General features: G+C 39.4%; 1 protein-coding gene across 1 annotated transcript in view; it reads right to left on the bottom strand.

Moving 5' to 3' along the window:
- LOC311302538 (NACHT, LRR and PYD domains-containing protein 3-like) overlaps positions 1-18712 on the bottom strand; it is a 37954-nt gene extending 19242 nt beyond the window's left edge. Inside the window, exons 1-8 of the mRNA XM_084428513.1 lie at positions 18487-18712; positions 17954-18050; positions 17615-17728; positions 9043-9168; positions 8687-8782; positions 6754-8490; positions 5462-5533; positions 4822-4995 (exon numbers count right to left, since the gene is read on the bottom strand). Coding sequence (XP_084284639.1) covers positions 4822-4995; positions 5462-5533; positions 6754-8490; positions 8687-8782; positions 9043-9168; positions 17615-17728; positions 17954-18003 — 2369 coding nt within the window. The 5' untranslated portion in view covers positions 18004-18050; positions 18487-18712. The remainder of the gene's footprint in view (positions 1-4821; positions 4996-5461; positions 5534-6753; positions 8491-8686; positions 8783-9042; positions 9169-17614; positions 17729-17953; positions 18051-18486) is intronic.
- Between the last annotated feature and the right edge of the window lie 8958 nt (positions 18713-27670).

Here is a 27670-nt window from a genome sequence, read left to right on the forward strand (position 1 = left end):
ATCATGTCTTTATCATGTCTTTATCATACTTCTACGTTTGAAAAGCTGAAATAGCAGCATCCCCCAATACAGGACATTACCGCTTATAACGTGAAAAACGCAGCGTCTCGTGGCTTAATGTACTAAGACAGTCATGTTAAAAGATCAAATTCTGTGCACACCTTATTAATAAAGCATATGTAGCCTACAGAATAGCAGACGAGCCCAGATTACGAACGCATTGTGTTTAATTACACGTTAAGCGTCTTCGGGAGGGGGGGTACTGTCACGTGTAGTTGTAGATAACGTGTCCGTTCATGTTTGGACTTTCAGTTTGTGTTTTGATTGGTTCCTGTTTTCCTTTTCTTTTCCCGCCACTCCTTTGTTTCTATGGTTACTATCATTGAGTTCATTTGTCCCAGCGGTGTCTGATTAATGATCTCGTTTCTGTCTGCTATATAAGATGCTCCCTTTCCTTCAGTCTTTGTCCGATCTCCGTTGTGTTTATGTGTGTTTTCCCTGTCAGCTTGTTCCAGAGTACTATTATTACAGCTTGAGTTAATCAAAAAGATTGTGATAATTTGTGATTTAATCATGTAAAAAACATCTTTGGTTCAAAGAATATTTTTAGTTTCAACTGACCATAGAAATTTGATTTGTTCAAACTCACTTGAGAAAAAGTAAATCGATTACTTGTAATAAGTTGAAGTAATTTTTTATTAAAAAATAGTAACACTTTATAATGGGCTAAGGTTTCATTTTGTTAGCATTAGTTAACATGAACCAACAATTAATGAACAATATTCTACAGCATTTATTAATCTTAGTTAATGTTAAGCTCAACATTTTATAATACATTTTTAAGATCCAAAGTTGTATCTGTTAACATGCACTGTGAACTAACATGAACACTAATATTTTATTAACTAACATTAAAAAAGGCTATTGCTCTCTGTTAGTTCATGTTAGTTAATGCATTAACAAATGACACCTTATTGTAAAGTGTTACCAAAAATTAAATAAAATGAAAATAAAAAACCTAAATAATGCAAACAACTCATTGGATAACATTGGGCTGCATATAAAGAAACAAAATGCATGTGCCATGGAGAAATAAACTGGACTCGCCTCCGCACGGACAAGGACATTATTTTAATCAAACCGTATTGTTGATGAAAATAATACGAGAACAAAAAAATGCTAGTTATTAATAACGCATCAATGTTTTTGCTAAAAAAAGTAAACACTTGTACTCAGCCGCGGCGCTACCATTGGGCCCGGGTGGGCCTGGGCCCACCCATTTTAGGTCCGGGCCCATCCATTTTCTACTATGGTTTTGTACGTTTCTTCATTCGGATCTATTTGCGATCCATTCCATTCTAAACAAACAACGCAGTTTACATGCTTCGTCCTTGTTACATTATTCATTAAGATAATAATTAATAACGCATAATTATCAGTGAACTTGATAAATGTTGCAGATATGTTTTACTATGCATGCAAACAAATGCCTTTCAACTTATGCGTGCAAAATTCAGAATAAAATGAATGTGCAGCAATTTGTACAAATAGAGAGTCTGTAGGCCTACTATATGTGTTGTAGCCATTAAATAAGCTCATTTAGTTTAATATTTGTTAAAATATTATAATGTTATTTTTTCATCTATGTTGATTATGAAAAGTGAACGCACGGCACGAGTAAGATAGGATGCGCAATATATCGAGAGATGTGGGTCAGACATGATTTTGACCACTTTTCGTTTTGTATAAATTGTATCTTAATTTTAATAATTTTTTTATCAACCAATTTCCAATTGGATTTAATAAATAAGAAGAAAATATAGCAGACAATAAAATCATGGAGGCGCCCGCGTGCTCACTTGCATTGCTTGTGAACAGGAGCGCATCTCATCCTAACGTAACGAAACATAATTTAAATTAAATTAAATTGTAATTGTTTTTAAAAAAGCAGCAAAAAAATTCTGTTTTTTTTTTTTTTTTTAAACCTATGCTAATTACGCATTAAATTCAGGTAGGCTAGTGAGTAGCGGTCCTCAGTGCCGCAGAAAAGCGCTGAAACGGAGATGAAGGGGAACCCTTTTTTTATTTTTATTTTATTGGGGGGCTTATTTTAACTGGCCCATCCAGTTTTCTGGAGGCCCACCTACAATCAAAATCCTGGCGCCGCTAGTGCTTGTACTAGTACAGTAATAGTAAAGCTCTTTAATATCAGGCTTACTGTGTCAGATGACATCGCTGCTGTTTGAGCTGCGCGCGCTGAAGCGGAAGAGAACGAGCGATAAACTGAACCACTTTGCTAGAAGGTTAATCAACGGTTGCTGAAGAATGACACTAAACCAAAGAATTGACAACTTTTTATTACAATAGTGTATACAATTATAATAATATGACAGTCCCAATCATAGCTTGTAATGTTTTGCATTGCTGTTTGATCTGAAGAGAACGAGCACCGGGAAACTGAAGAACTTTTCTAGCAGGTTTAAATCAACGAAACGCATCCTATGTGAGATTAATCAGATATTTATATTTCATAAACTTAATATTACGACTTATCATATATCTGCACAAAGTGACGTGAATGCACAAGTGAGCTTGACTGTGCTGGTCAGAACGTGTAATCGCTGTTCTGGACGCGCTATTTCTACAACAACGCGCTGAAACACGGCAACTAAACCCAGAGAATACACAACATTTTATTACAATAGTGTTCTCATTATAATGGCATGTATATGACAGTCCCAATTATAGTTATAAATGCGCATTGCTGTTTGAGCTGCGCACGCTAAAGATAAAGATGATCCCACACACACACACACGTTTTCTCACTCACTCACTGTCCTACACACAATTACATTATGACACGTTACACTATACAGAAGGTGTGTATACTCTAGTTGCTCCCGAGTTCTTGAAGGGATTCAGGACAAATCCATGCACATCTACAGATTTGAGGGCATACATCACTTGCCATTTTTCTTTTGCTGGATGTCTATTGTCTATTTGCATATCAATAAAGAATTTTTTAATACAATGCACATTGAATTTGTCATTTCTACAACTTTTATAGCACTTCAATTGTAAAAATTGTGAGCCTGACATATTACATTTATTATCATTAGCACTCCATGTTCAAAGATTTACTGTCAGTTCATCTCTTATACGCTGCTGCCATCTAGTGGCTGTTAGTTGTAACTCTAAAAGTATGGGGAACTGCTTAATTAATGTCTGTTTATTCATTAATATTTTATCCTTCATTTGCTCTCCAGAAGCCATATTTGAGCACACACACACACACACACACACACACACACACACACACACACACACACACACACACACATGTAGATTCCTTTAAATGTTAAGAGGAAGATTAAAAAAGAGAAACTGGATCTGTGAATTCTCACAGAATCACAATTGAATTCATATCTTGCTACTCAGTCAGAATCTTATTAACCTGGAGTCCCAGTCTCTGTCACAATAACCATATATGTAATGTTTTAGGCCTATTGGCAGACATCCGTTTAAAATGTAGGCAATGGCATATAAAGAAGCTTTTCTCCATATCCACTTCAGTTTCTCAGCTTGCACTTTAATTATTGATTAGGCTACTTCTGTACTGGTTTGCGCTTGGCAAAGATGTTCAGATATCTCTATGCCTAGTAGACCAACACCAAACGCTCATTAAAAGGGTCCTGTACAGGGCTGTACAGTGCGACATATATCTACAATATAGCCTGCGATTGGTCAAAAAAGAATAATACCATTTTATAATAGATGGATTGACTTTAAATCATTCAGCCTTGCAATTAAAAGATGTGGTTCCAACATATTAAAAGCTGAGCTAAAATCTACAAATAAAAGACGTGCATACGAGCTAGGATCCTCTAGATGCCTATTTATGAAATGTGTTATAGCTATAACAGCATCATCTGTACTTCTATTGCTCCTATAAGCAAACTGAAATTGGTCTGATAGACCACTCACGTCTGTTTTTACAAAATTAATCATAATTTTCTCCAAACACTTCATTATTATTGAAGTAAGTGCTACTGGACGATAATCATTATTCTCCTTACAGCTAGCCTTTTCTGGGACAGGGATAATAGTGGAGCTCTTCCACATAGAGGGAACTGTATGCGTGTCTATAGATTTCTGAAAAATAGGGCACCAGGCTTCGGCCAGCTCTCTACTACAAGATTTTAGTAACCGCCCAGAGATGCCGTCCGGCCCAGAAGCCTTGTTAGGACAGACCTGTGAAAACAGTCTCTCCACCATGTTCTGGTCAATAATTGTTTTAGGATTATCCGATATAGGCAAGGCATCCAGTGCATTTGCCTGCTCCTGTGAGAAGTCTCTTACATCAAATCTACAATAAAAGTCGTTCAGCTCATTTGCCTTTGCAAATCACATTAATAGATCTCACATCTCATCTATCACACTGATAGATCTTTTGGCTGGAGCCATGTTTGTCATATATTTCATAGAATCCCATAATTCTTTGGTATTCATAGTCAAACAATGGGCCTCAAATTTCTCCCTCTCCTTTCTCCTAGCTTTCCTTAGTTTATAATTCAGTTCCTTCTGTACATCTTTCATAGCTGCAAGGTCTCCTCTCCTAAAAGCCATTTTTTTCTGTACTATGCACTCCTTAATTTCCTTAGAGATATAAGATTTATTGTTTGGATATATAGTTATTATTTTTTGGTCTAACACATTATCTAGTAGACCTACACCAAACGCTCATTAAAAAAGTTTTGCGGAAAATCTGTAATGGAAACGCCCCTAGTGACAGTTTCATGTGAGAGTAATGTATGATCTTACCCCAGTTTCTCCAGTTTACAGTGAGGATCCGCCAGTCCAACAGAGAACAGCTTCACTCCTGAGTCTCCTAGTTTATTATCAGACAGATCCAGTTCTCTCAGGTGTGAGGAGTTTGATCTCAGAGCTGAAGCCAGAGCAGCACAACCTTCATCTGTCACACCACACTCCCTCAACCTGTAGAGAACAATGACACACTCTTCACTCTCTCAGATCAAAACAGAAATCTTAGCTTTTCTTGATTGTGTTTATAATTTGTGCAATATCTCTTTTTTTAAACAATAAATTCAATATATCAGTAAATGTAACTGTTATTGTAAGAGATTATGTCTCTATGTGAGGGAGAAAGATTATATGAAACTGATCAAATGGAATACATTGAATACATTACATACATTAAATATAAATGTTTATATGCATACATTACAAATGCATATATTTGAATATAAATCTCACACATACTGTATATCATAAAAAATGGTTAAGTAGATCACAAATCAGGTCAGATAGGTAAGAGCTGAAGTGTGACTCATATTTTTTGTTAAACCATTAATTTATAATGTTTAAGTAAGAACTGTTATAATGTTTAAGTAAGAACTGTTATAATGTTTTAACAGTGATGCTTGTTCTCAGTGTTACTTACCAAGCGGATCTAGTTGCTGTAACCACAGGCATCAGCTTCTGGAGAACTTCATCTCCTGTGTTCTGTGTGCCACTAATTGAAAATAGAAATGATTTAAAGTTAAAGTTAATTATTAATGCTAATAATAATAATAATAATAATAATTCATATCATAAGTAAATAATACATTATACCTTCCTAAATACCCTCAAATAATTGTTTTAATGAAACACTGCTTTATAAAGGACATGTGAAAAAGTGGTTTTATATCTATAACTGTAGAAGCCTCGTATTCAGCCGTCACTGATTAGTCTCTTCTTCTTCTCGTTAGTGTTGCTGTGGCAGGGCTATTAGTCTGCATTTACACTACAACACTATTATGACACATCAGGTTTGTTTGTCCTGTCCGTTGCTATGGTTATCACCATGGAGACATTTAACTCCCGAGTCGGGCGGGGGGGCAAGAAAAAGGTATTTTTGTACCTGCATCAGCAAATTATTCCTAGAAATTAAGCACACGAGTTTGTTTGCTTGTTACTTGCTTATTTACATACTTGTTCATTTAATAATTTACTTAGTTTTATTGTCACAGGAAATGATGCGCACAAAATGTGAATCATTGTCCATCATTTTGCCAGCAACTGGTGATAAAGAAAAATGATGATGAGACATTAATCTAATTTATTTTCTTAATACTTCTCTTGTATAATAATAATATTAAAACTTCATTTAGGAAAAATACTTCCTATTAAATATCTTTATATTAACTGGCTTTTTTATGAATGCAATACAGTGACTGACAGCCGTCTGTGTCTCCCAGTGTCTTACATTATTGTCAGTTTAGTGTTCAGTGATTCATTTACACAGAAACAAAAGATAACACGTATGCCTTCATCTCCGAATACATTATCTGTGTCTTACATTTCATAATGAACGCAGATAAACTCAGTGCCGACTCGTTTTCCATCAGTTCTTTTACATTAATTAGAATGTGTGCAAAGGATTGTGGGAGATTGAAGAACAGGAAGGATATACTTGATGCATCCTTCAAAATGAGCTGAATTAAAGACACAAAATGAAGTCTGTCTTCAAAACATCCTTCAAACTGAGACGGCCTTCAGAGGCGCTTGATGACGTGGCAGTCGAGATATGCAGTCTTACTAGGACACAGCCACGGTTTGAGGAACACACGCAAATGATCTACAATATCCCAGAAATCAGTCTGTGCCCCGTGATTTAAACACCTCTGATCTCTGAGTTTCTCTTTGTTCATAATGTTTTAGACTGTAATGATTGCACTCAGTGTTACTTACCGATCAGTTCTGTCTCCAATTAAGCTGTTCAGGTTAAACTCCTGCACTGTCTCCTCTGAGGACAACAACACAAACACTAAAGCTGACCACTGAGACGAGGAGAGTTTCACAGCACGTAATCCTCCAGATCCTCTAGAGCTCGTATGAGGTTCAGCTTCGTTCACTAGAGAAAGATCACCCAGTTCATTCAGACAGTGAAACAGATTGATGTATTTATCTGGAGAGGGATTCTCACTGATCTTGTCTTTAATATAGTCAGCTGTTCTCTTATTGTTGTGAGAGCTGTTTGCTGTCTGTGTCTTCAGTTCTTGTAAGAGACTCTGGTTAGACTCCACTGACAGACCCAGAAGGAAACGAAGGAAAAGGTCCAGATGCCCATTTTTACTGTGTAAAGCCTCATCCACAGCTCTCTGATGGAGATCCGATAGGGAAACTCTGCCTCCATTAGTTGGTTTGGTAATCTGGTCAAACACATTGATGTTATTGTTGATAAAGGAGAGATGCACATATAGAGCTGCTAGATGTTCCTGAATGCTCAGATGAACAAAGCTGAAGACTTTCCCCTGACACAAGCCCAACTCCTCTCTGAAGATCTGAGTGCACAATCCTGAGTAAACTGATGCTTCTGCCTCATCAATGCCACACTCGCTCAGGTCTTCCTCATAGAAGATCAGGTTGCCTTTCACAAGCTGCAGATAAGCCAGTTTCCCCAGTTTGACAATCATGTCTTCATCTTTCACTTTCTTCTCATAGTCCTTCTCATGTTTGATGTTGGTCTGAATGAGCAGGAAGTGTGTGTACATCTGAGTGAGAGTCTTGGGAAACTTTCCTTTCCGTGATTTCCTCAACATCTCCTCTAGAACAGTGGCTGAGATCCAGCAGAACACTGGGATGTGGCACATAATAAAGAGGCTCCTCGAGGACTTCAGGTGTGAGATGATCCTGTCGGCCAGACTCTGATCACTGATTCTCTTCCTGAAGTATTCCTGCTTCTGTGTGTCACTGAAGCCTCGTACCTCTGTCACTCGATGGACACACTCAGAGGGGACGAGATCCGCTGCTGCTGGTCTGGAGGTGATCCAGATGAGAGACGAGGGAAGCAGATTCCCCTCAATGAGGTTCTTCAGCAGCTCGTCCACTGAGGCTGATTCAGATATATCACACAACCTCACATCGCTCTTAAAGTTCAGAGACAGACGACACTCATCCAGACCATCAAAGATGAACAACACTTTATACTCATCACTGGATATGTCCATTTCTTTAGTTTCGGGGAAAAAGAGATGAAGAAGATCTGAAAGACTGAGAGTTTTGTCCTTCATCAAGTTGAGCTCTCTGAAAGCGAGTGGAAATATGAGCTGGACGTCCTGATTCTCTTTCCCTTCAGCCCAGTCCAGGATGAGCTTCTGCACAGAGACTGTTTTCCCAATGCCAGCGACTCCCTTTGTCAGCACAGTTCTGATGGGTTTGTCTTGTCCAGGTAAAGGTCTAAAGATGTCAGTGCATTTGATCGGTGTGTCCTCTGTTTCTGCTCTCCTGGACTGTGTCTCGATCTGTCTCACCTCATGCTCATTATTGATCTCTCCACTTCCACTCTCTGTGATGTAGAGCTCTGTGTAGATCTCATTCAGGAGTGTTGGGTTTCCCTGCTTTGATATTCCCTCATACAAACACTCAAACTTCTGTCTCAGATTTGATCTCAATGTGTTGAGGACTTCAGCAGGATTAGAGTCATGGCTGTAAGATTAAAATACCACATTATTACACAAGTCAGAGAAGTAAATAGCCATAAATTACAACACTATTTATGGGACACAGAACATCATTCGGTTTCTGAAATGTGTAAATCATTAATCATGTGTGTGAGTGATGTGTGATGTGAATTGCAGCACCTAAAATTAAACAACAACAACAACAAAGTCCTGAATTTTACCTGAAACCAGGAAACATGCTTTCATTAAAGTCTTGTGGTTGAATCACAGGCTTGGACACAGTTTTGTTTTTAACTGGTCTGGATGGAAGAGTTGACCTTAAATCAGAATGAAGAGGGTAAAGAATCAGACACACTGATATTGATGTAATTGTGTCATTAACTGAGTAACAGACCAACAGCTTTTACAGTGTGTGAATGTATTAACAATACAACACATAGAGCTTTACACAAGAGCACAATGATGATCATTAATAGACCCAAACCAGCAAGATTGTAACTCATTAAACTGCTGTATATTAATGACAATTTCATACAAATAAAATACAATAAGCACATCTTTTATAGAAATGATATACCTGAGATCAGGCCGTTTGTCTCCACTCTTAAACTGTAGTGGCGGATCCATAGACCAGTTACTCTTCATAGACACACAGCTGGACTCTGGGTTTGAGCTCTTCTGCTGGACTGAACTGGGTTTAAAACTAAGTAAAATATAAAGAATACAGACTTATAAAAGACCACATAAATGTTGTGTACTTTTGCTTTAATGTCTGTAACTGTTTTGCACTGTGTTTCAAACTTTGATTACAATTATTTTGAGAAATTAACTCACTGGTTTAAAAATGTTAAGCATGATTCAACAATTGTACCAAAGCGACTGAGAAAACCGGTAATATTAGGAATTAGGAATTCAAAGCAAACAAATTGAAATCAACTATAGAATTATAGAATGATTAAACTCAGATGAACATCAACCATGATCACATGACTCTTCTCAAAGGCACAATGGAGGACGAAGGCTCGACCGACTAAAGAGACCAATGTTTAGCTGAGCTTTAAAGATAAACCACCTTACTGTACTCTAGTAATGCTACTCTTGCTGTGAAACATCACTGTTCTGACCAGACACCGTGAAGCTTTCAACAAATCTGAACCCGTATTTATCAAGCCTCTGAGAATTACTCACAAGAACACTGCTAAGAATGGACTTAAGAGTAAAACAACTCTTGGCTCAAAGCTGTGCTTAGAAGTAGGGTTGGGCTATGTCCCCTAAATTGGCAGTTGACGATGTTTACAGTAAAACATCGCGATGGACGATGATATCGTCGTCGGGGGGGGGGGGGGGGGTTGTGCTACGCTGACCATCACGAACAGAGAGAGAGAGAGAGAGAGAGAGAGAGAGAGTGAGTGTGTAGCTACTTCGATTGTGTTTACGCCACGGGAATACTCGGCTTGGCATTTTGAAATATTTATGTTTATTTGGCCGTTTAGGCTCGCAACCGAAGACAACTGCTTGTCCGTGTTGCGCTCGGAGCGCGCGCACAGCATCCTGTCAGTAGAATCCAGTTCTCTTTCACGACTTATCGCGCTTTTAATATTTCTTTCAATATAAAGCATATATATATTCATATATATATATAATATATTCTTTCTCATTCATTCATTCATTCATTCATTCATTCATTCATGTTTTATCAGAATTAAACAGAATCGTCAACTGAAATCTGCGCGGATTATCAACAATACGACACATTTATAGGACATAAAGGGTCTCTGCGGCAAAAGTGAAAGTACCAGCGGCCAGCGGGTGAAATGTTTCGAAATGTCTCTTTGCACAGCAAAGCACCCGTTTCAATAAAAGGATATATTAAAGTTTATATAGCCTACTTTTACATTTTCGCTGCTGTTCTAAAATGATTTTCGCCATTAAGTTACCTTTAAGCAGCTGCTTGAATCCCAGTGCAGGAGCTGTAACTGTTAGGTTACCACAGGAACGTAAGCGGTTAGTTTATTTGCTGTGGTGACTCGTGACACTCGCGAACAGCACTGAACACGCACGTCTTCATTTTTTTATCTTTCGTTGGTAAAGGGTGAGAGACCTTGCGAGCCACATGATTTTTGCCTAAGAGCCAGGTTCCTATACCACTGGTGTACACACGAACACGAACTGCCGTGAGACTGGGCTGGTCTGACAGGGTGGGGGGCGTGGCATCACGATGGTGGCTCACCATCGTGATGTCGGTCAGCCATCACGATGGACGATGATATCGTCCATCGGCACAACCCTACTTAGAAGTTAGTTATCAAGCATCTCAGTCGTGATTTAGGTGAAGTGTAGGACTAAATCTTAAGTGTCAGTCTTAGAGATGATTCACAACACTTTGCTGTGCCACAAACGGGATTTTGGATGATGACATAGGCATGGACCAATCACTGAATAGATTTCCTTATTTAAGAATATGCTCAGATAAATTCCCATTGAAAGGTGAAATTCCTAAGAGGAGTTTACATTCAACACTAATAATCATTCAATAAATAATTTTCAAAAGAATACATTGTGATACTCATTGCAGGGCTGTACAGTTACGGAAAGATTGGTCTGTGCGATGAATAAATGCGTGCGATACAGTTTTGTAAACTCTGTTACTTGTGTTTGTTTTCAGACATGATAACAGTCGTTTTATACTTGAGCTTATGCGATATCACCATTTTTGATCGTGGATGATTTAATGTCTCCACGATCTGCTTTTGAAGAAATATGGTAGTATCACATTCTATCAGCTGCAGTTCTGGCGCTCAGTCCCAATACTGTAAAACTCACATCACATGTTAACGCAGCGCTAGAGTTACACTCACAGGACTCTGCACTAGAGATGGCTCGATACCACAATTTTGGTTTCGGTACGATACCAGAACCTAATACTTCGGTATCGATACTAAATCAATACCACAGCTGATAAATAACTAGCCTCAAAATTGAAGTGAGTTGAAACAATTTTATTAAAAAACACTGCTTGAAACTCTGCTGTATCGAATGTGCAAACAAAAAGTACCAAAATGTTAAGAAAAAATAAATAAAAGACAGTCAGGGAACATACAGTAGGTTAAATTTTGATTTTGGGAGAAAAAAACTGAAATGATACAATTAAAATAGGTTAATATCTATAATAATTGATTAATATAGAATAATAATAGAATACTGAAATGACATGTAAACCATTAGCTGTCATGCATCATCAGAGAATTATCAACATTTATAGTATTTATTCATCTTGGTTTGATTACTGTTTGGTTTGTGTTTGGGTTCATATTAGTTTAATGCATTGCATAATGTTAACATGCTAAACATGTATTAGTATGTTTAAATAATAATTACTGATTGATCTAGATTAATAAATGCTAAAATACTGTTAGGTCAGGTTACCTAATGAATGTTGACAAATGTATCTGAAATGTAAAGTGTTATTCTAACATTCATATTAGTAATATCCATATATTACTATTACTCTCTCTCTCTCGGCTGATTCCTCTAGGGGTCGCCACAGCAGCAGTGATGCCATTCATTTTACTATCACTAATACTAAAATTAATATCACTAATCTCAAAAATTATGAGACCTAAACTTCATTGGTTCTAGCGTGTCATGCAAGCACATTTGAGCTCAAAGTAATGCCATATTTCACTCCTACTGCTCTCTTTATTTATTCATTTCGGGCGTGTAGAATGAGCTTCATCTGTTTGATCCATCGTGTTCCTCTGTTGTCACCGTTTGCCGGTTTTGCGTGACCCGCGTCAGTTTGGATAGCGCACTGCCGCCTAGCGGTGAACTTCGAAACAGCAGCGCATCAAATACCGAATTGAGCAAAATTATGATATTGTACCGTTTGAAATATAATATACACTCACCTAAAGGATTATTAGGAACACCTCTTCAATTTCTCATTAATGCAATTATCTAATCGACCAATCACATGGCAGTTGCTTCAATGCATTTAGGGGTGTGGTCCTGGTCAAGACAATCTCCTGAACTCCAAACTGAATGTTAGAATGGGAAAGAAAGGTGATTTAAGCAATTTTGAGCGTGGCATGGTTGTTGGTGCCAGACGGGCCGGTCTGAGTATTTCACAATCTGCTCAGTTACTGGGATTTTCACGCACAACCATTTCTAGGGTTTACAAAGAATGGTGTGAAAAGGGAAAATCATCCAGTATGCGGCAGTCCTGTGGGCGAAAATGCCTTGTTGATGCTAGAGGTCAGAGGAGAATGGGCCGACTGATTCAAGCTGATAGAAGAGCAACTTTGACTGAAATAACCACTCGTTACAACCGAGGTATGCAGCAAAGCATTTGTGAAGCCACAACACACACAACCTTGAGGCGGATGGGCTACAACAGCAGAAGACCCCACCGGGTACCACTCATCTCCACTACAAATAGGAAAAAGAGGCTACAATTTGCACGAGCTCACCAAAATTGGACAGTTGAAGACTGGAAAAATGTTTACTGGTCTGATGAGTCTCGATTTCTGTTGAGACATTCAGATGGTAGAGTCAGAATTTGGCGTAAACAGAATGAGAACATGGATCCATCATGCCTTGTTATCACTGTGCAGGCTGGTGGTGGTGGTGTAATGGTGTGGGGGATGTTTTCTTGGCACACTTTAGGCCCCTTACTGCCAATTGGGCATCGTTTAAATGCCACGGCCTACCTGAGCATTGTTTCTGACCATGTCCATCCCTTTATGACCACCATGTACCCATCCTCTGATGGCTACTTCCAGCAGGATAATGCACCATGTCACAAAGCTTGAATCATTTCAAATTGGTTTCTTGAACATGACAATGAGTTCACTGTACTAAAATGGCCCCCACAGTCACCAGATCTCAACCCAATAGAGCATCTTTGGGATGTGGTGGAACGGGAGCTTCGTGCCCTGGATGTGCATCCCACAAATCTCCATCAACTGCAAGATGCTATCCTATCAATATGGGCCAACATTTCTAAAGAATGCTTTCAGCACCTTGTTGAATCAATGCCACGTAGAATTAAGGCAGTTCTGAAGGCGAAAGGGGGTCAAACACAGTATTAGTATGGTGTTCCTAATAATCCTTTAGGTGAGTGTATACCGGTATTTTTGCAGTACCGGTAAAGCTTTGCCAAGTAAACATTTCATTAGCGTTCTGTTCTGACATGATGAATTCCTGAATGAATCAGCCGTTTGTAGGGCCCTATAATTTCCACGATCGCGGAATTGGCAAATTAATGCGGAATCAAGTGTTAAAGTGTTATTGTGCGGAAGTTTACATATTTGCAATAAAATTCTGTTTTTGTGTGGTGTTTAGTCATTTTGACACGAATACATATTAATAAATGTCATTTTGATGTTTGAAAGTCTCTAGGTTTTGACAAATACAAATATAAACGTAATTTAAAAAAATATTATCGATTTTCAAATACTGCACCTGTCAATACTGGACGAAATATTCTATAGCCTATTTTGCTGTCAACACTGCCGACGTTGTCTTTGCTGTTATATATTTATGTTTAACATGAAGTATAGGCCTTCCACAACTCTCTCCCCATATGTCAAATATATCACCAATGAGGCTTATCATATGTCACCTATCAGCAACAGTGCAGCGTCAGACACGTTTCTGGTGTGTAAAGACATGGAAAAAGCCACGCAAACGCCACGCAGCTGACACGCACCAGAAACACCACGCAGCCAGTGTGTCGCCGGCCTAACTAAGCCCTCAGTACCGAGCCGAGCAGTTCCCACGTGGCTTTTATGTCAAGCGAACTCTTGTTGTGTAAGTTTTGTAAGTTGTCAACATTCCGTTGACTGGAAGCGCAAAAATACATGCACTGACCACCTGTTATCCAAAAGCCATGTGAAGAACAAGAAGTACAATGATAACGCTATTAAAGCCACCATGTACCTCAATACATTTAAGGTCATTCCTTTTTATTTGTGTACATTTTAATCATTAACATTAAAAACACTTTTTACGACTAAAATAACAGTAAAGGGTAAAAAAAAAAAACCTGAATTCCCACAAAATTAAAATGGAAAAAAATGATTTTGCAAAAATTAAAATGGAAAAACGGAATTTGGGAAAAAATAAAACGGATTTTATAGGGCCCTACGTTTGAATGAATCGTTTGAATAAATGACTCAATGACTCGGTCTCCTGCCGCCTCCTACTGGCGGTTTAGTTTCGTGTTTAAAAGTTTCATTCTTTCCAAAATTAATTGTATATTCAAAAAATATTTAAAATAATCTCATTACATTATTTAATGCAGTTTAATTTGATTGGTAACATCCCTTTAGCATCTTATTATTCTATTTTAATTTATTGATGAAATTTAAGAATTTTAAATGAAAGATGACGCATTAGGGAAGTGATTAGGGAATCGATTAGGGATGAGGGAAAAATGCCCTTTATAAAGGTTAAAATATCATAAATATGCCGATTTATATATGTCAAAGCTGACTGAACAGTGATGAGAATATTGATTCAGAATAAATTATATTTACAACTTTTATTTATATTTACAAAAACTTTTTTTTTCCTGGACAAACAAATGTTTTTACTCGGACAAGTGAATGACTGAACTGAGGACAATCAAATGAAAAGGCTTAATGTTGAGACCGGATTAATTTAGTTATTATTATTCTTCATTTATTTACCCATAAACTTGTCTTTAGGAAGCCATACGTTCCAGTGGCAAGAATAACTTTGTGAAAGCTTTGTGGGTGATGGACAGTGTAAAGGACCATTAAATCTCCCTATCTCCGAAGTGGGCCGTCTCCTTTATCTCCAGCCATAGAGGGCAGTGTGGTCATGGAATGCCTTACTAAAAGGGACTCTTACTAAACCTGAGCCAAATGTTAAACCTGAGCTAAAAAACAAAACAAAAAAAATCTTTATTTGTTTGTTTTGGTTTATTAATGTTTTTCGCTGAATGCTTATTGTGACATTGTATTTTTATTGTTGTCTTACAAGAGCGTCAGTTACTTACCTCACATGCTCTTATTTTGAAGTCCGTGAAAGGAAGTTCAGCGGGCGCGCGCGCTGTGTGTATGTTGGCGCACTTTCTATGTGACGCGTCATTCTGATTAAAGCTACCAGGGAAGTGAGATGAGAGTTCTCCAATCACCGAAAAGATAGCTTCAAAAGGGTTTCTTTCTACTTCGTTCTTAGCTCCTGGCTGATGAAGGGCACAAGGTATTGTTTTAATTTTATGTTGTTTGCTAAATTTTGAGAGACTAAAGTGTTTGTTTCGTTTTCGTTGAAGATGTCAGTGGGTCATTAGCATGTGTAAATCAGTGATATGATATGTAGAGTGTGTGTGTTTGATTGTTACTGTCACAAGCAGATCACAGTGTAATATTGCTTCGTTTCTCTTGATTTGAACGTCTGATAGATTGTTTACAGGAAATTAGGCCTTTATTTGGTCATTTCATATATTTTAGGTTTTTCTCTCTGAATTGAGATCGTCAGCTGTACATAAATAATTTATAGTTAATTCAGTTGTCATTTAGTCCATATAGCACTTTAAAAGGAGATTGTTGTAATTAAAACAATTTATAATTCATATTCAGTTTTATTACAGTACATTAAGGCAAGGTTATTACATTAGCCCCTGCTCACTAAAAACTTGAGTTTTCACACTATTTAGGCTACCAAAGCCTATTAGATTGTAAATGTGTATTCTCATGTGTTTATGGACATGTATCATTTGCAGTGAGATGTCTAATGTCTGTTTGTTTGTTTGTTTACTTTCATTTAGCTCTTACGGTGTTTTGGAAGGTGTTTTTTGGGGAATAAAATTCTTCTTTAACATCAGTTCTTGAGAGTGAATCGCATCTGTTCAGCCGGGAATGCTACAGACAGGGTTTACATTAAGACAGGAGTATGCCTTAATCTAGTTAATCGTGCATTTCTTTTCTTTTATTCCACAGCTGATGTGTGCAGTTTTTTTATTGCTTGCATTAAAATAATTTTCTCTTGTTTTGCTTTTTAAGTGCAGTCTTTTTCTTCTGCCATTCATGCTTATCAGCTCCATGCAATCTTAAGCTTTTCTTGGTTCAGCTGCACACAGTCTGAAAAGGGTTTATGGCAGTTTGATAGAATAAAAGAGCCTTTCTAAGAGCCATCGTTTAAGCTGTTGACTTTTCTACCTTGAGAAAGAACGTTAAACGAACAACCAATGATGAACCATGAATCAAACCAACCACTGGAGTCACATGGACTATTTTAACAATGTTTTTACTACCTTTCTGGGCCTTGAAAGTTGCAATGACGTTGCAGTCAGTGGAGGGACAGAAAGCTCTCAGGTTTCATCAAAAATATCTTCATTTGTGTTCTGAAGATGAACAAAAGTCTTACGGGTTTGGAACGACATGAGGGAGAGTAATTAATGACAGAATTTTCAGTTTTGGGTGAACTAACCCTTTAAGACACTTTGAGAAGCTTGATAAATACAGGCCCTGAACCAGCAGTTAAACAAATCCACTTTTAGTCATCCTAACAACAAACAGAGCGGTGCGTAATGGAGCACATCAGAGCAGCATCAAGAATATCAAATACATTGCAGTGAATCTCTTATTTGCATCTTAAGTTTATTGCCAATAATAATGACATGTTTGCGAAAGTGTAGAACTCGGTGAGCTAGCACAAAACAAAATCTTCAGCACAGCGACTCATTTAAACGCCTCTGATTGGCCGATGCGTTCAACAGACATGTCTGTGATTGGCTACAATGCTCAACGCTGCAAACGCACGTCGTAAGTATCTTTAATGCAAAGGGAAAAATATAAATAAAACTGTAATATGCACTTTTCATGTTAATCGCAGCTGCTGTAATCTTGTTCACATTTGTTTTTCTGATTAATTGTTTTGCTCTATGAGAAAGACAAGGTAACAAAATATTTGGGGCTTTACTAAAAACATTCGGGGCTTAAGCCCCCTTAGCCCAGCCCTAGCGCCGCCCCTGCACCTACTCCATTATATAAAGGTGGAAAAGATCTCAGCTTACATTTACTCGATGTCATTGCTAGTATTAGACTGACTGACTGAGAAAAATGATGATTCTAATTCAAAAGTGTCGAACTATAAACACATCTTTTATAGAAGTGATATACCTGAGATCAGGCCGTTTGTCTCCACTCTTAAACGCTATTGGCGGATTCATAGAGCAGTTACTCTTCATAGACACACAGCTGGACTCTGGGTTTGAGCTCTTCTGCTGGACTGAACTGGAACAGAGAACAGATTCAGTTTAATCCTTTAGATTACTGTGAATACATTTATCCTGCATCAAAAAGTACTTTGAGGAAACAATTATCTTTTTACTGAATATTTCATTTTAGTAAAAAAAAAAGGCAAAAAAATCTTCTTCGTCTTTGATCTGTTTGTGTTTGTGTGTGTGTGAAGGGTTGGAGGTGTGGGGGTAATGGTAATGTAATGTTTGTTGAAAGTACCTGCATCCTAGAGAACAATCTCCATCTCTGGATCCTTGTGAATCAGCCATGATGAAGCTGCAGGAGAATCTGATGAGTTTGATCTCCTCCACTGACTCTGAATGAAGAAACATTCACACACTAAATTAAATGATTAAATTAAACAACCTTCATAATTTAGCTGAACATATCTGGAGTGTGGGAGAAAAGGATCATGTGACTGCGTTAACTCGAGCTCACAGGGCCTTTTCACACACACAAGTCGACCGTTGATGTTCGGGTGAAAAAGAAAACAAACCCCGACCCACATCGACACACACTGATCCGATAAAACAAGAAAAAAAAAACGTGTTTGTTGACGTTTGTGTGAATTGGCCTATGTATGTTTACACATAAGCTAAACTTCTGGAGAATCACAAACATCACGAAACACAAAGGAAACATTGAAGTGAAAAGGAAAAAAAACCTTTATTTAAGGTTTCATATCAAACAATCACGTAAAATATCCTCCAGAGATTCATATTAATATGAGAAAGGCACACATTAACACTCACCTTGATCAAACTTTTACAAGATACAGGATCTCAAATCCTCCAGCTTTAACATCATAAAACTACACTTCAATCCCTTTATAATGGTTGATAAACACTTTGATGTTCTGTTTTTCCGTGTCGTATTTCGCATTTCTCCTGCTTAAAATGGCGACAGGAAAACTTACTTTCACTTTCTATTTGTGACTAGAGAGAGAGAGAGAGAGAGAGAGAGACGCAAACAGAGTATGGCAGGCGATCGGGGTCAAAAGTCTTTATACGAAACGCGTGATTTTGACCACAACACTCACAGCAGCCAATGAAATTGTTGTATTTGAGACTATATTGTTCTACCTACCTTGATTATATTTTCTGCTATATTTGCTTATTTATTCAATCCAGACAATTGGTTGATGAAAAATGTATTAAAATTAAGATTTATACAAAACGAAATTCACTTTAAAGAAAGGTTTTCTACTAAACAAAACTTAATGAAGTGGTCAAAATCATGTCTGACCCATTCCATATATTGCGCATCCTATCTTACTCGTGCTGTTCACTTTTCATAATCAACATACATGGAAAAAAATAACATTATAATATTTTAACAAATATGAAACTAAATGCGCTTTTTGAATGGCTACAACAGTATAGTAGGCCTACAGACTCTCTATTTGTACAAATTGCTGCACATTCATTTAATTCTGAATTTTGCACACACAAGTTGAAAGGCATTTGTTCAAATCAAGTTCACGGATAGGCCTAATTTATTAATCATTATGATACTAAAATCATAACAAAGTAGGCTATATGTACAAAAAATCAGATGAGCGCAGAATATGAACGCAACGTTTAATTACACATTAAGCATTTTCCTCCCATAGAAAACCATTATAAGAATGCTTAATGTGGCTTAATGCAGATTAGAATGTCCCCTTATTATGTCGAAATAACGAGATATTATGTCGAAATAACGAGTAATGATGTCGAAATAACGAGTTATGATGTTGAAATAACGAGATATTATGTCGAAATAACAACTTCTTATGTTGGAATAACGAGATATTATGTCGAAATAACAACTTCTTATGTTGGAATAATGAGATATTATGTTGAAATAACGACTTAATATCTCGAAATAACAAGATAAGTTCTTTTTTTTTCCTTCAAAATGCGGTTCAGGGCTTCCATAGAATACAGCCTGAATATAATTTATATTAATAATTTACAGTATAATAATAATATTTTTGGGGGTGCTATCGGGGTGCTTTGGTCTTTCTTGGTGGGGTGCTGAAGCTCCTGCTAGCTCCTCCCTAGCGCCGCCCATGAATGACACTGAAGTAAAAACATTAAAGACACCGTTGGACATTTTGGAGGACGATTTACACACAGAAACCAGAAGTTACTGTATGAAAATGATCTTAACTTAACTTTCTAGTTAGGGTTAGTAAGGTAGGTTAGGTAAAGTCTGTGTTATGAAACATCCCAGAAGTGTTTGTTTATCTACTGATATCATAATGGAGATTTTATTATAACTAGTTGAGCGAGTCTCACCGCGCTGCTGTGACGTCAGATCCTCTGAGCTGTGGGGGGGAATCCGCAGGACTCTCGTCTTCAGCTCTTTACACATGACATACCAGTAGTGATGTGACGACTTAATGCCATGAACCAGAACAATACAATGAGACATAATCATTCAAAGTAAAACAAATACAAGTAAATAAAGTAAAATAAAATAAGAAAATCGTCAGAGAACAAGAAAAAAAGTATTACAAAGTTAAAGATGCATTTAAAAAGAGAGGTAGGAATTGGATCAAGAGAACAAGTGGACGGTTTCAGTTCTACTACCTTTCTTAGGGTCTCAAAATCAACCAAAGTAAACCTTTCCATTTGGATAGTATTATGTGCGCTAGGTAAAGGAGAGAGCATAGTAATCTTGTTTTTGTTGACAGAGCAGATTCCTGATCTAATATTTATAACTTTATCTCTGAAGTAGCCAGCAAACTCTTCACATCTGGAACTTGGTAACGCAGAACTGCAATCAATATTGTGATTTATTAGTGAGTCTATGGTACTAAATAAGAATCGTGGGTTACTAATATTTTCATTTATACGATTTGAAAAATAAGCTTGCTGTGATTTTTGAACTTCTTTGTTATAGTTTTTGAGATTTTCAGTGAGTATATTAAGGTGTATTTCTAATTCTGTTTTTCGCCATCTTCGTTCAGCACTTCTACTGTTTCTTTTCATTTTCATGGTCAGATTTGAGCCTTTTATTACCTTTTATTAGTGTCCCCTTTTGCTTTCAATGGAGCAACTGCATCAAGAGCTGTTCTCAATTTATTATTAAACTCATCAACTAAGACATCACAGGACGATGGTAAAATATTCTTTTCATAAGTCCTATAATGTATTGTGAATTTTTTTTTGCTACTTCAGAGGTAATAAAACGTTTTTTAACGATATGTTCAATTGTGTAAGGCACAGAAGGATCAATACTATTAAAAAAACACACAAAAATGATCGGATAATGCCAGATCAACAACAGAAGTTATATTGGTGTTTAATCCATATGATATGACTAAATCCAATGTGTGACCATGTTTGTGAGTCGGTATGTTTACATGCTGTTTAAACGACATACATTCTAGCAGTTCCAAGAATTCATTTGCTCTGATATCTGACAGATTATCAACATGTATATTAAAATTCCCAGTTAAAACAATTGTCTTAATTCATATGAATAACAGAGAGCATGTCAGAGAAATCCTTTATGAAGGGAGATATAGGTGATTTTGGAGATCTGTATAGTGTCACTGCAAGAAGACGTAGTTGGAAGTTTAAAAGAATAGTGTTATGTTTTGCAATAATTCACAGCAGAACAGACGAGATCAACCAGCTAGCATCAACTTAACTTGTTTCTCTTTTTATTTTTTTCTTCTTCACTGTTCTTACCAACATCCAGTACAATGTATTGTGAACTACATCGCCCTCTACAGGTTAAGCCGTAACTCAATACACAACATATTTCCCCTCTTGTTTAGGAAGCTTACCAGATAAAGTAAGATTAATACGCCGTCTCTTAAATCACTTAGACCTCGGCTGTAATATAATGCAAACTTAAATGTTTCCTTATTTATACTTAACATTAGCATCCTTTTCTTTCCAATAATAGTATCAATTTAACAGTTATAGCATGTAACATTATGTTGAACTTGTCGTGTCTTTTAAATAATGACTCTGGATTCGAACTGTATGAACGTGTTTATTTTACTTTCTTTAGGCAACGTTAAACATACATAACTCACTGGCGCTTCCTAGTCGCCGCTCTCGTGACATCATCAACATTGCGTCAACCTAGAACACCATAGCAACAACACCACATCTCCCCTTTCTAGAGATCAAAGGGTAGACTACCTTTGTCTCAACAAACCTTAGAGGATTATTCTGCCTCTTTTGCTGGAAGGTCTGCTCCTATCTAATGCTTAAACAAACCAAATAATTATAACATTTGTCTTCATATTTCGAACAATCATTTTTTCCAGTATGTACATTAAGTGGCAATGCATTTGTAACTATAATGCAACAGTAAACCACACACTTGTTTACAGGTTCAACCTTGCAGGTTTCACGACCCGTCTCCCACACCTAGTTCTAGGTGTAGACACCAAATCAGGAATGTCCTGCTCCTCTAATTCCGGAGTGACAGGGTGCGACTCAGTGAATGTATCCGAGGACTGATCTTGTGTATCACTTTTATCATCCTTAGCTGACGCTTGCATAGATACCAGATGGTGGCGATTACGTCTCACAGTCCCATGCTGAGTATTCACAAGGTAAGACCGTGGAGCAAAGTGACTGGCAACAATCGTTCCTGATTCTTTAGCATCAGACACCCAGACTTCTTCTCCTGGCTGTAGTGTGCTGAGTTTTCTAGCTCTGTGATGTTTATTGAAGCGCTCTGCATCTGCACTCTTTCTTCCCTTCTCTTTTCTGGAAATTGCATCAGTATCAGGGAGTGCTGGATCTAGCAATGATGAGAGTGTGGGCACAGTTGTTCGCAGCCTTCTTCCCATAAGAAGCTGAGCTGGGCTGTACCCATTCTGCAAGGGAGTAGCACGATACGCTAGGAGAGCAAGGTAAGGGTCATTAGCTTTCTTGAAAAGAGCTTTTATTGTCTTGACCGCACGTTCACCCTCTCCATTGCTCTGGGGAAACTTTGGGCTGCTAGTAACTTGGACAAATCCATACGAAGCAGCAAAGGATGCAAATGAGTGCCCAGAGAATTGTGGCCCGTTGTCTGTAATTAGTGTCTCTGGAACTCCATGCCGTGCGAATATGGACTTCATGTGGACAATGACGTCAGTAGACCTGCTGGGTGATAACTGAGCAATCTCCACATACCTGGAATAGTAATCCACCACAAGCAGGTACGTTTTAGTTCCCAGAATGAATAAATCAGCCCCTAACCTTTGCCAGGGCCTGTCTGGAAACTGAGTGGGCATGAGTGGTTCTTTTGGGTTTAATCTCTCCTTGAGGCATGTCCTGCAGTTGAGCACCATTTCCTTCAGCTGATTACTTAACCCTGGCCACCACACTGATTGTCTTGCCCGCTCTCTGCATTTTACAAGTCCTAAGTGCCCCTCATGCAACTTGCTAAGGACGCCATTTCTCATGGCAGCTGGAATGACCAGCCTCGTACCTCTCAGCAACAGGTCGTCCTGCACAGTTAAGAGAGCCCGTTCTGCCCAGTAACGCTTCAGTATTGGATCTCTCCGGCTGTGCTCTGTCCAGCCTTCAACACACAGTTTCATCACACTGGAACACACATTGTCATTCTTTAAGTCTTCTCTCAGCTGTCCCAGGTAGGTTGTGCTTGCCGGCAAATTCCCCATAATAGAGTCAACATAAATGTTAGTGTCCTCCCAAAACTCTCTCTCTTCATGAAGCTCACACTGCTTTACCGGAGCACGTGACAGAGTGTCAGCTACCCACAAATCCTTTCCTGGCACGTGAACAATGGAGTAAGAGTAACGCATCAGTCGCATTTTGAACCTCTGGATACGAGGAGGGAGAGCATCCAGAACTTGCGATCCTAAGAGACTCAGTAATGGCTTGTGGTCAGTTTCCAATGCGAAATGTTTGCCAATGAGAAAGTCCTTAAATCTTTTGCATGCCCACGTGAGTCCCAAGGCTTCTTTCTCCACTTGCGCGTATCTCTGCTCAGTCTGAGTAAGAGATCTTGACGCATAAGCTATTGGCCTCCAACCTTCTGTCCACCTCTGCAGTAGGACGGCTCCCAATCCGTAGGACGAAGCATCCGCTGACACTTTACAGTCTCTATTCGCGTCATAGATGGCAAGAACAGGGGGGGACGACAGTACGTCTTTCAGAGCCTGGAATGCATTGGCTTGTTCAATGTCCCAAATCCAACAGTTCTTTTTCGACAGCAGGTCACGGAGAGCTTTGTCTTTATCCGCCAGTTGTGGAATAAACTTCCCAAGCTGATTTACCATCCCCAGGAAGCTCCGCAATTCACTCACATTTGAGGGCTCCGTCATGTCCCTGATAGCCGCTGTTTTCATTGGGTCGGGGCTAATGCCATCGGCAGAAATAATGTGCCCTAAAAAGTGTACTGTCCGCTTTGACAACTCACACTTCTCGACATTGAGTGTCATGCCTGCCTTTTGCATTTTCCTCAGTACTGCATGCAGACGGGTGTCATGTTCCTCCCTTGTTCTTCCCCACACCAGAACATCATCAATATGACACACCGTGCCTTCCAGTCCTTCAGTGACCTCTGTAGCCATTCTATTCTGGAAGTGTTCTGGCGCAGATGATATTCCAAAAGGAAGCCGTTTGAAGAAGTAACGGCCAAATGGGGTTATGAACGTTGTGTAGCGCGCAGAATCCTCTGACAATGGTATCTGCCAGAATCCCATATTAGCATCTAGCTTACTGAAGATCTGCGCTCCAGCAAGCATTCCTAACGTCTGTTCAACTGATGGCAGGATGTATTTTTCCCGGCGAACTGACTCATTTAACTTGGAGAGGTCTACACATATCCTAACAGCACCTGACTTCTTTGGGACCACCACCATGCCAGCACACCAGTTTGTTGGTTCCTCCACCCTGCTGATTACCCCCAATGTCTCCATACGGCCCAGCTCTTCTTTAACCTTATTCATTAAAGGTAACGGGATACGTCTTGGGGTTTTAAGAGAGAATGGAGAAGCCCCCGGTTTGAGCCTGATAACATATGGCTGTCGTACTTCTCCCAGACCACTGCACAATTTTGGATAACTTGTCTTTAATATTTCCATATCAATGTTATCTAATCGTGCCACAAGCTCGAGCTTTGCAATAGCCGGTCTGCCCAGAAGTGCAGTGTGCAGATTTCTGATTATGTACACATCTTCCTCAGACTGTTTTTCACCTCTCTTCAACAGCAGACTAGTAACTCCAACAACATCTAAGGGAACTTGCCCTGGACCAAGCAATGGCCTTGTTGCATCCTTGAGGGTAGGTAGGTCTTTATTAAAAATCTCCTCAAACACCTCTACTGGAATGACAGTGACATCTGCGCCGGTATCAATCTTAAACGGCACACGTTTGTGTCTAATGTCTAAGTCCACCATCCATGGTTCGCCAGTACCTGTGATGCTGCCAAGAAATATAGGGTCCCCCTCGCACACTTCACGCACAGTTTTTGATGATGTGCACACCCTCTTGTAGTGGCCTTTTTTCCCACAGGAGTGACATTTTACATCATTTGCTGGACAGTCACGCTTTGCGTGTGCTGGGGAGCTGCAACACTTATGGCACTGGTTGCTATTCATCTTACTGGAGTGTGCTATATGTGATTTTTGTTTAGGACCATTTCCTTTTTGGGGTCTCCCCATGTTATACTTTCCTTTGTACACTCTGTCAACAGAGCCCGCATCTGCAGCCCACTGCTCGGTCCCACTGCCCTCGGCGCAGCGACCGCATTATCTCCGCCATCCATTTCAGCTCGCACGTTCTTCCCACGTATCCGGGCCTCGCGAGCAAAACTAAATCAGGTAACACGTCAAACTACAGCACTTCTGACACCATGTCGTGTCTTTTAAATAATGACTCTGGATTCGAACTGTATGAACGTGTTTACTTTACTTTCTTTAGGCAACGTTAAACATACATAACTCACTGGCGCTTCCTAGTCGCCGCTCTCGTGACATCATCAACATTGCGTCAACCTAGAACACCATAGCAACAACACCACAGAACTCACTTCTAACAGAAGTGTTAATCTTAAGCGGAATTAAACAACCAATTTCACAAGCAAAACAGCATTCAAATGATAGTTTTCTTCCAGTCACATTTTTTCAATGTCCTTTCTTTTTTTTTTACTTACTTTGGCATTCCCTCTTCTTTCCCCCCTCCCCCAAAGGCCATGAGGAGGATTAATGTACATAATCACTAAGCCATGCAGGCTTCTTCCTGACCCTGGCAGACACCCGCACGTCACCATCCAGCCGTTGTGCAGGTCCCGACTCAGGTACTGGAACATCCAGCATTTGGGCAGGTTCCAGCACAGGTACCGGAACAGAACCGTCAGTGGTGTCTGTTACCCTGTCAGGGACCAGAGAGAGATGAGTGGCGTTCCAGGTGCGTCCATCTTCCAGCACATACGCATTTGCACCAGCTCTCCGTACCGCCCTGGCAGGTCTATGGAACTTTGACAGTCCTTTCTTGACATGGAAGGGTTTCCGTACTCTTACTAGACTTCCCTCTTTGATCTTTGGTACTTGTGCACCTCTCCTCACATCTGTGTAAGCTTCTGATGCATTTTGTTTAGAGATGACACGGTTGTGCAGTTGCTTCTCTGTCAGCAGAGTAGATTTGCTTGCTAGATTTAGATTAGATAGACTAGATTAGATTTGCAGTTGAACATGAGTTCATATGGTGACACTCCTGTTGTACTGTGTGGAGTTGCACAGTACGTGAGCAAGAAGTCCTGTATGAATGGTTTCCATGATTTCCTCTCCTGCTCGGCAGTAAGAAGTGTCTCTTTGAGAACACGGTTCCAGCGTTCAATGGCTCCGTTTGCTTGTGGGTAAAGACACTTTCCTGTGTGTAATGTCCCTCACTGCCAGGAATTCTGCCAACTCGCTCGAGGTAAACTGTGTCCCATTATCACTATTGAGTTCTGTGGGGTTGCCGAAGTGGGCAAACACAGTAGACAGGAAGGTGGTGACAGCCGTGGTTGTGATTGAGTGTGTAAAAGCCACCTCCGGCCACTTTGTATAATAGTCAATCAGTGTGACTGCATAGCGGCAGTCCCAGTTCGCAGACTCGAACGGTCTGACGATGTCAATTCCTACTTTCTGCCATGGACCGTCTGGCAGTGAAACTGGCTGAAGTGGAGCAGCGTGCGTCTTAGCACTTTTATCACTCATCTGGCAGGTCACACATGCACTAATGCTGTCCTGCACCCACATGTCCATGCCAGGCCACCAGTATAAGTCACGCAGCCTCTGCTTGGTGCGCACAACACCCTGGTGAGTTTCATGTGCCAGGTCCATTTTCTATAATTTGCACCGTATTAATTTCCAGAATAACTACTTCTCCTACCTTGGCCGTGGTTTGCTTGGACTTACACACACGGGCTAAGTGTCCGACCTTATTGCAGTTTCGGCAAGTCACTTTCCTTGCAGGGCAGTCCTGAGCCTTTGCCAGGTGAGCTGCTGATCCACATCTAAAACAGCTTTGATCCTGTTTCAGTGCTGGCTCTGCGGAGGGACTGCTCTTTGCTCTGGTTCTGAATGGACGTTTCGGTCTCGCCTTCACCACGTGCACTGGAGCGTGCGGCTCCGAAGCTCGAGTCTGGGCATGTCCGATGGCTGCTTCCACTTGACACGCCAACTTTACTGCTGTGTCCAGAGTGAGATCTGCCTCAGTTTGGACTAACAGTCTTTCACGTATTTTTACACAGCTAGCATGCTCAATAAGTTGGTCCCAAATCTTTTCATCTGTGTTCCCAGCAAACCCGCACGTTGTGGCTAACTCACGTAACGCGCCCACATACTCGGCTACAGTCTCATGCGGTCTCTGTACTCTTTGTCTAAACTTGTGTCGTTCCACCACAACATTTATTGCTGGACTGAAATGTGCACGCAGTGCATCCACTGCTGAATCATAGGTTGTACCTACATTCGTGAGTGTATAA

This window comes from Rutilus rutilus (assembly GCF_951802725.1).
Source record: "Rutilus rutilus genome assembly, chromosome: 13".
Taxonomy (NCBI): domain Eukaryota; kingdom Metazoa; phylum Chordata; class Actinopteri; order Cypriniformes; family Leuciscidae; genus Rutilus; species Rutilus rutilus.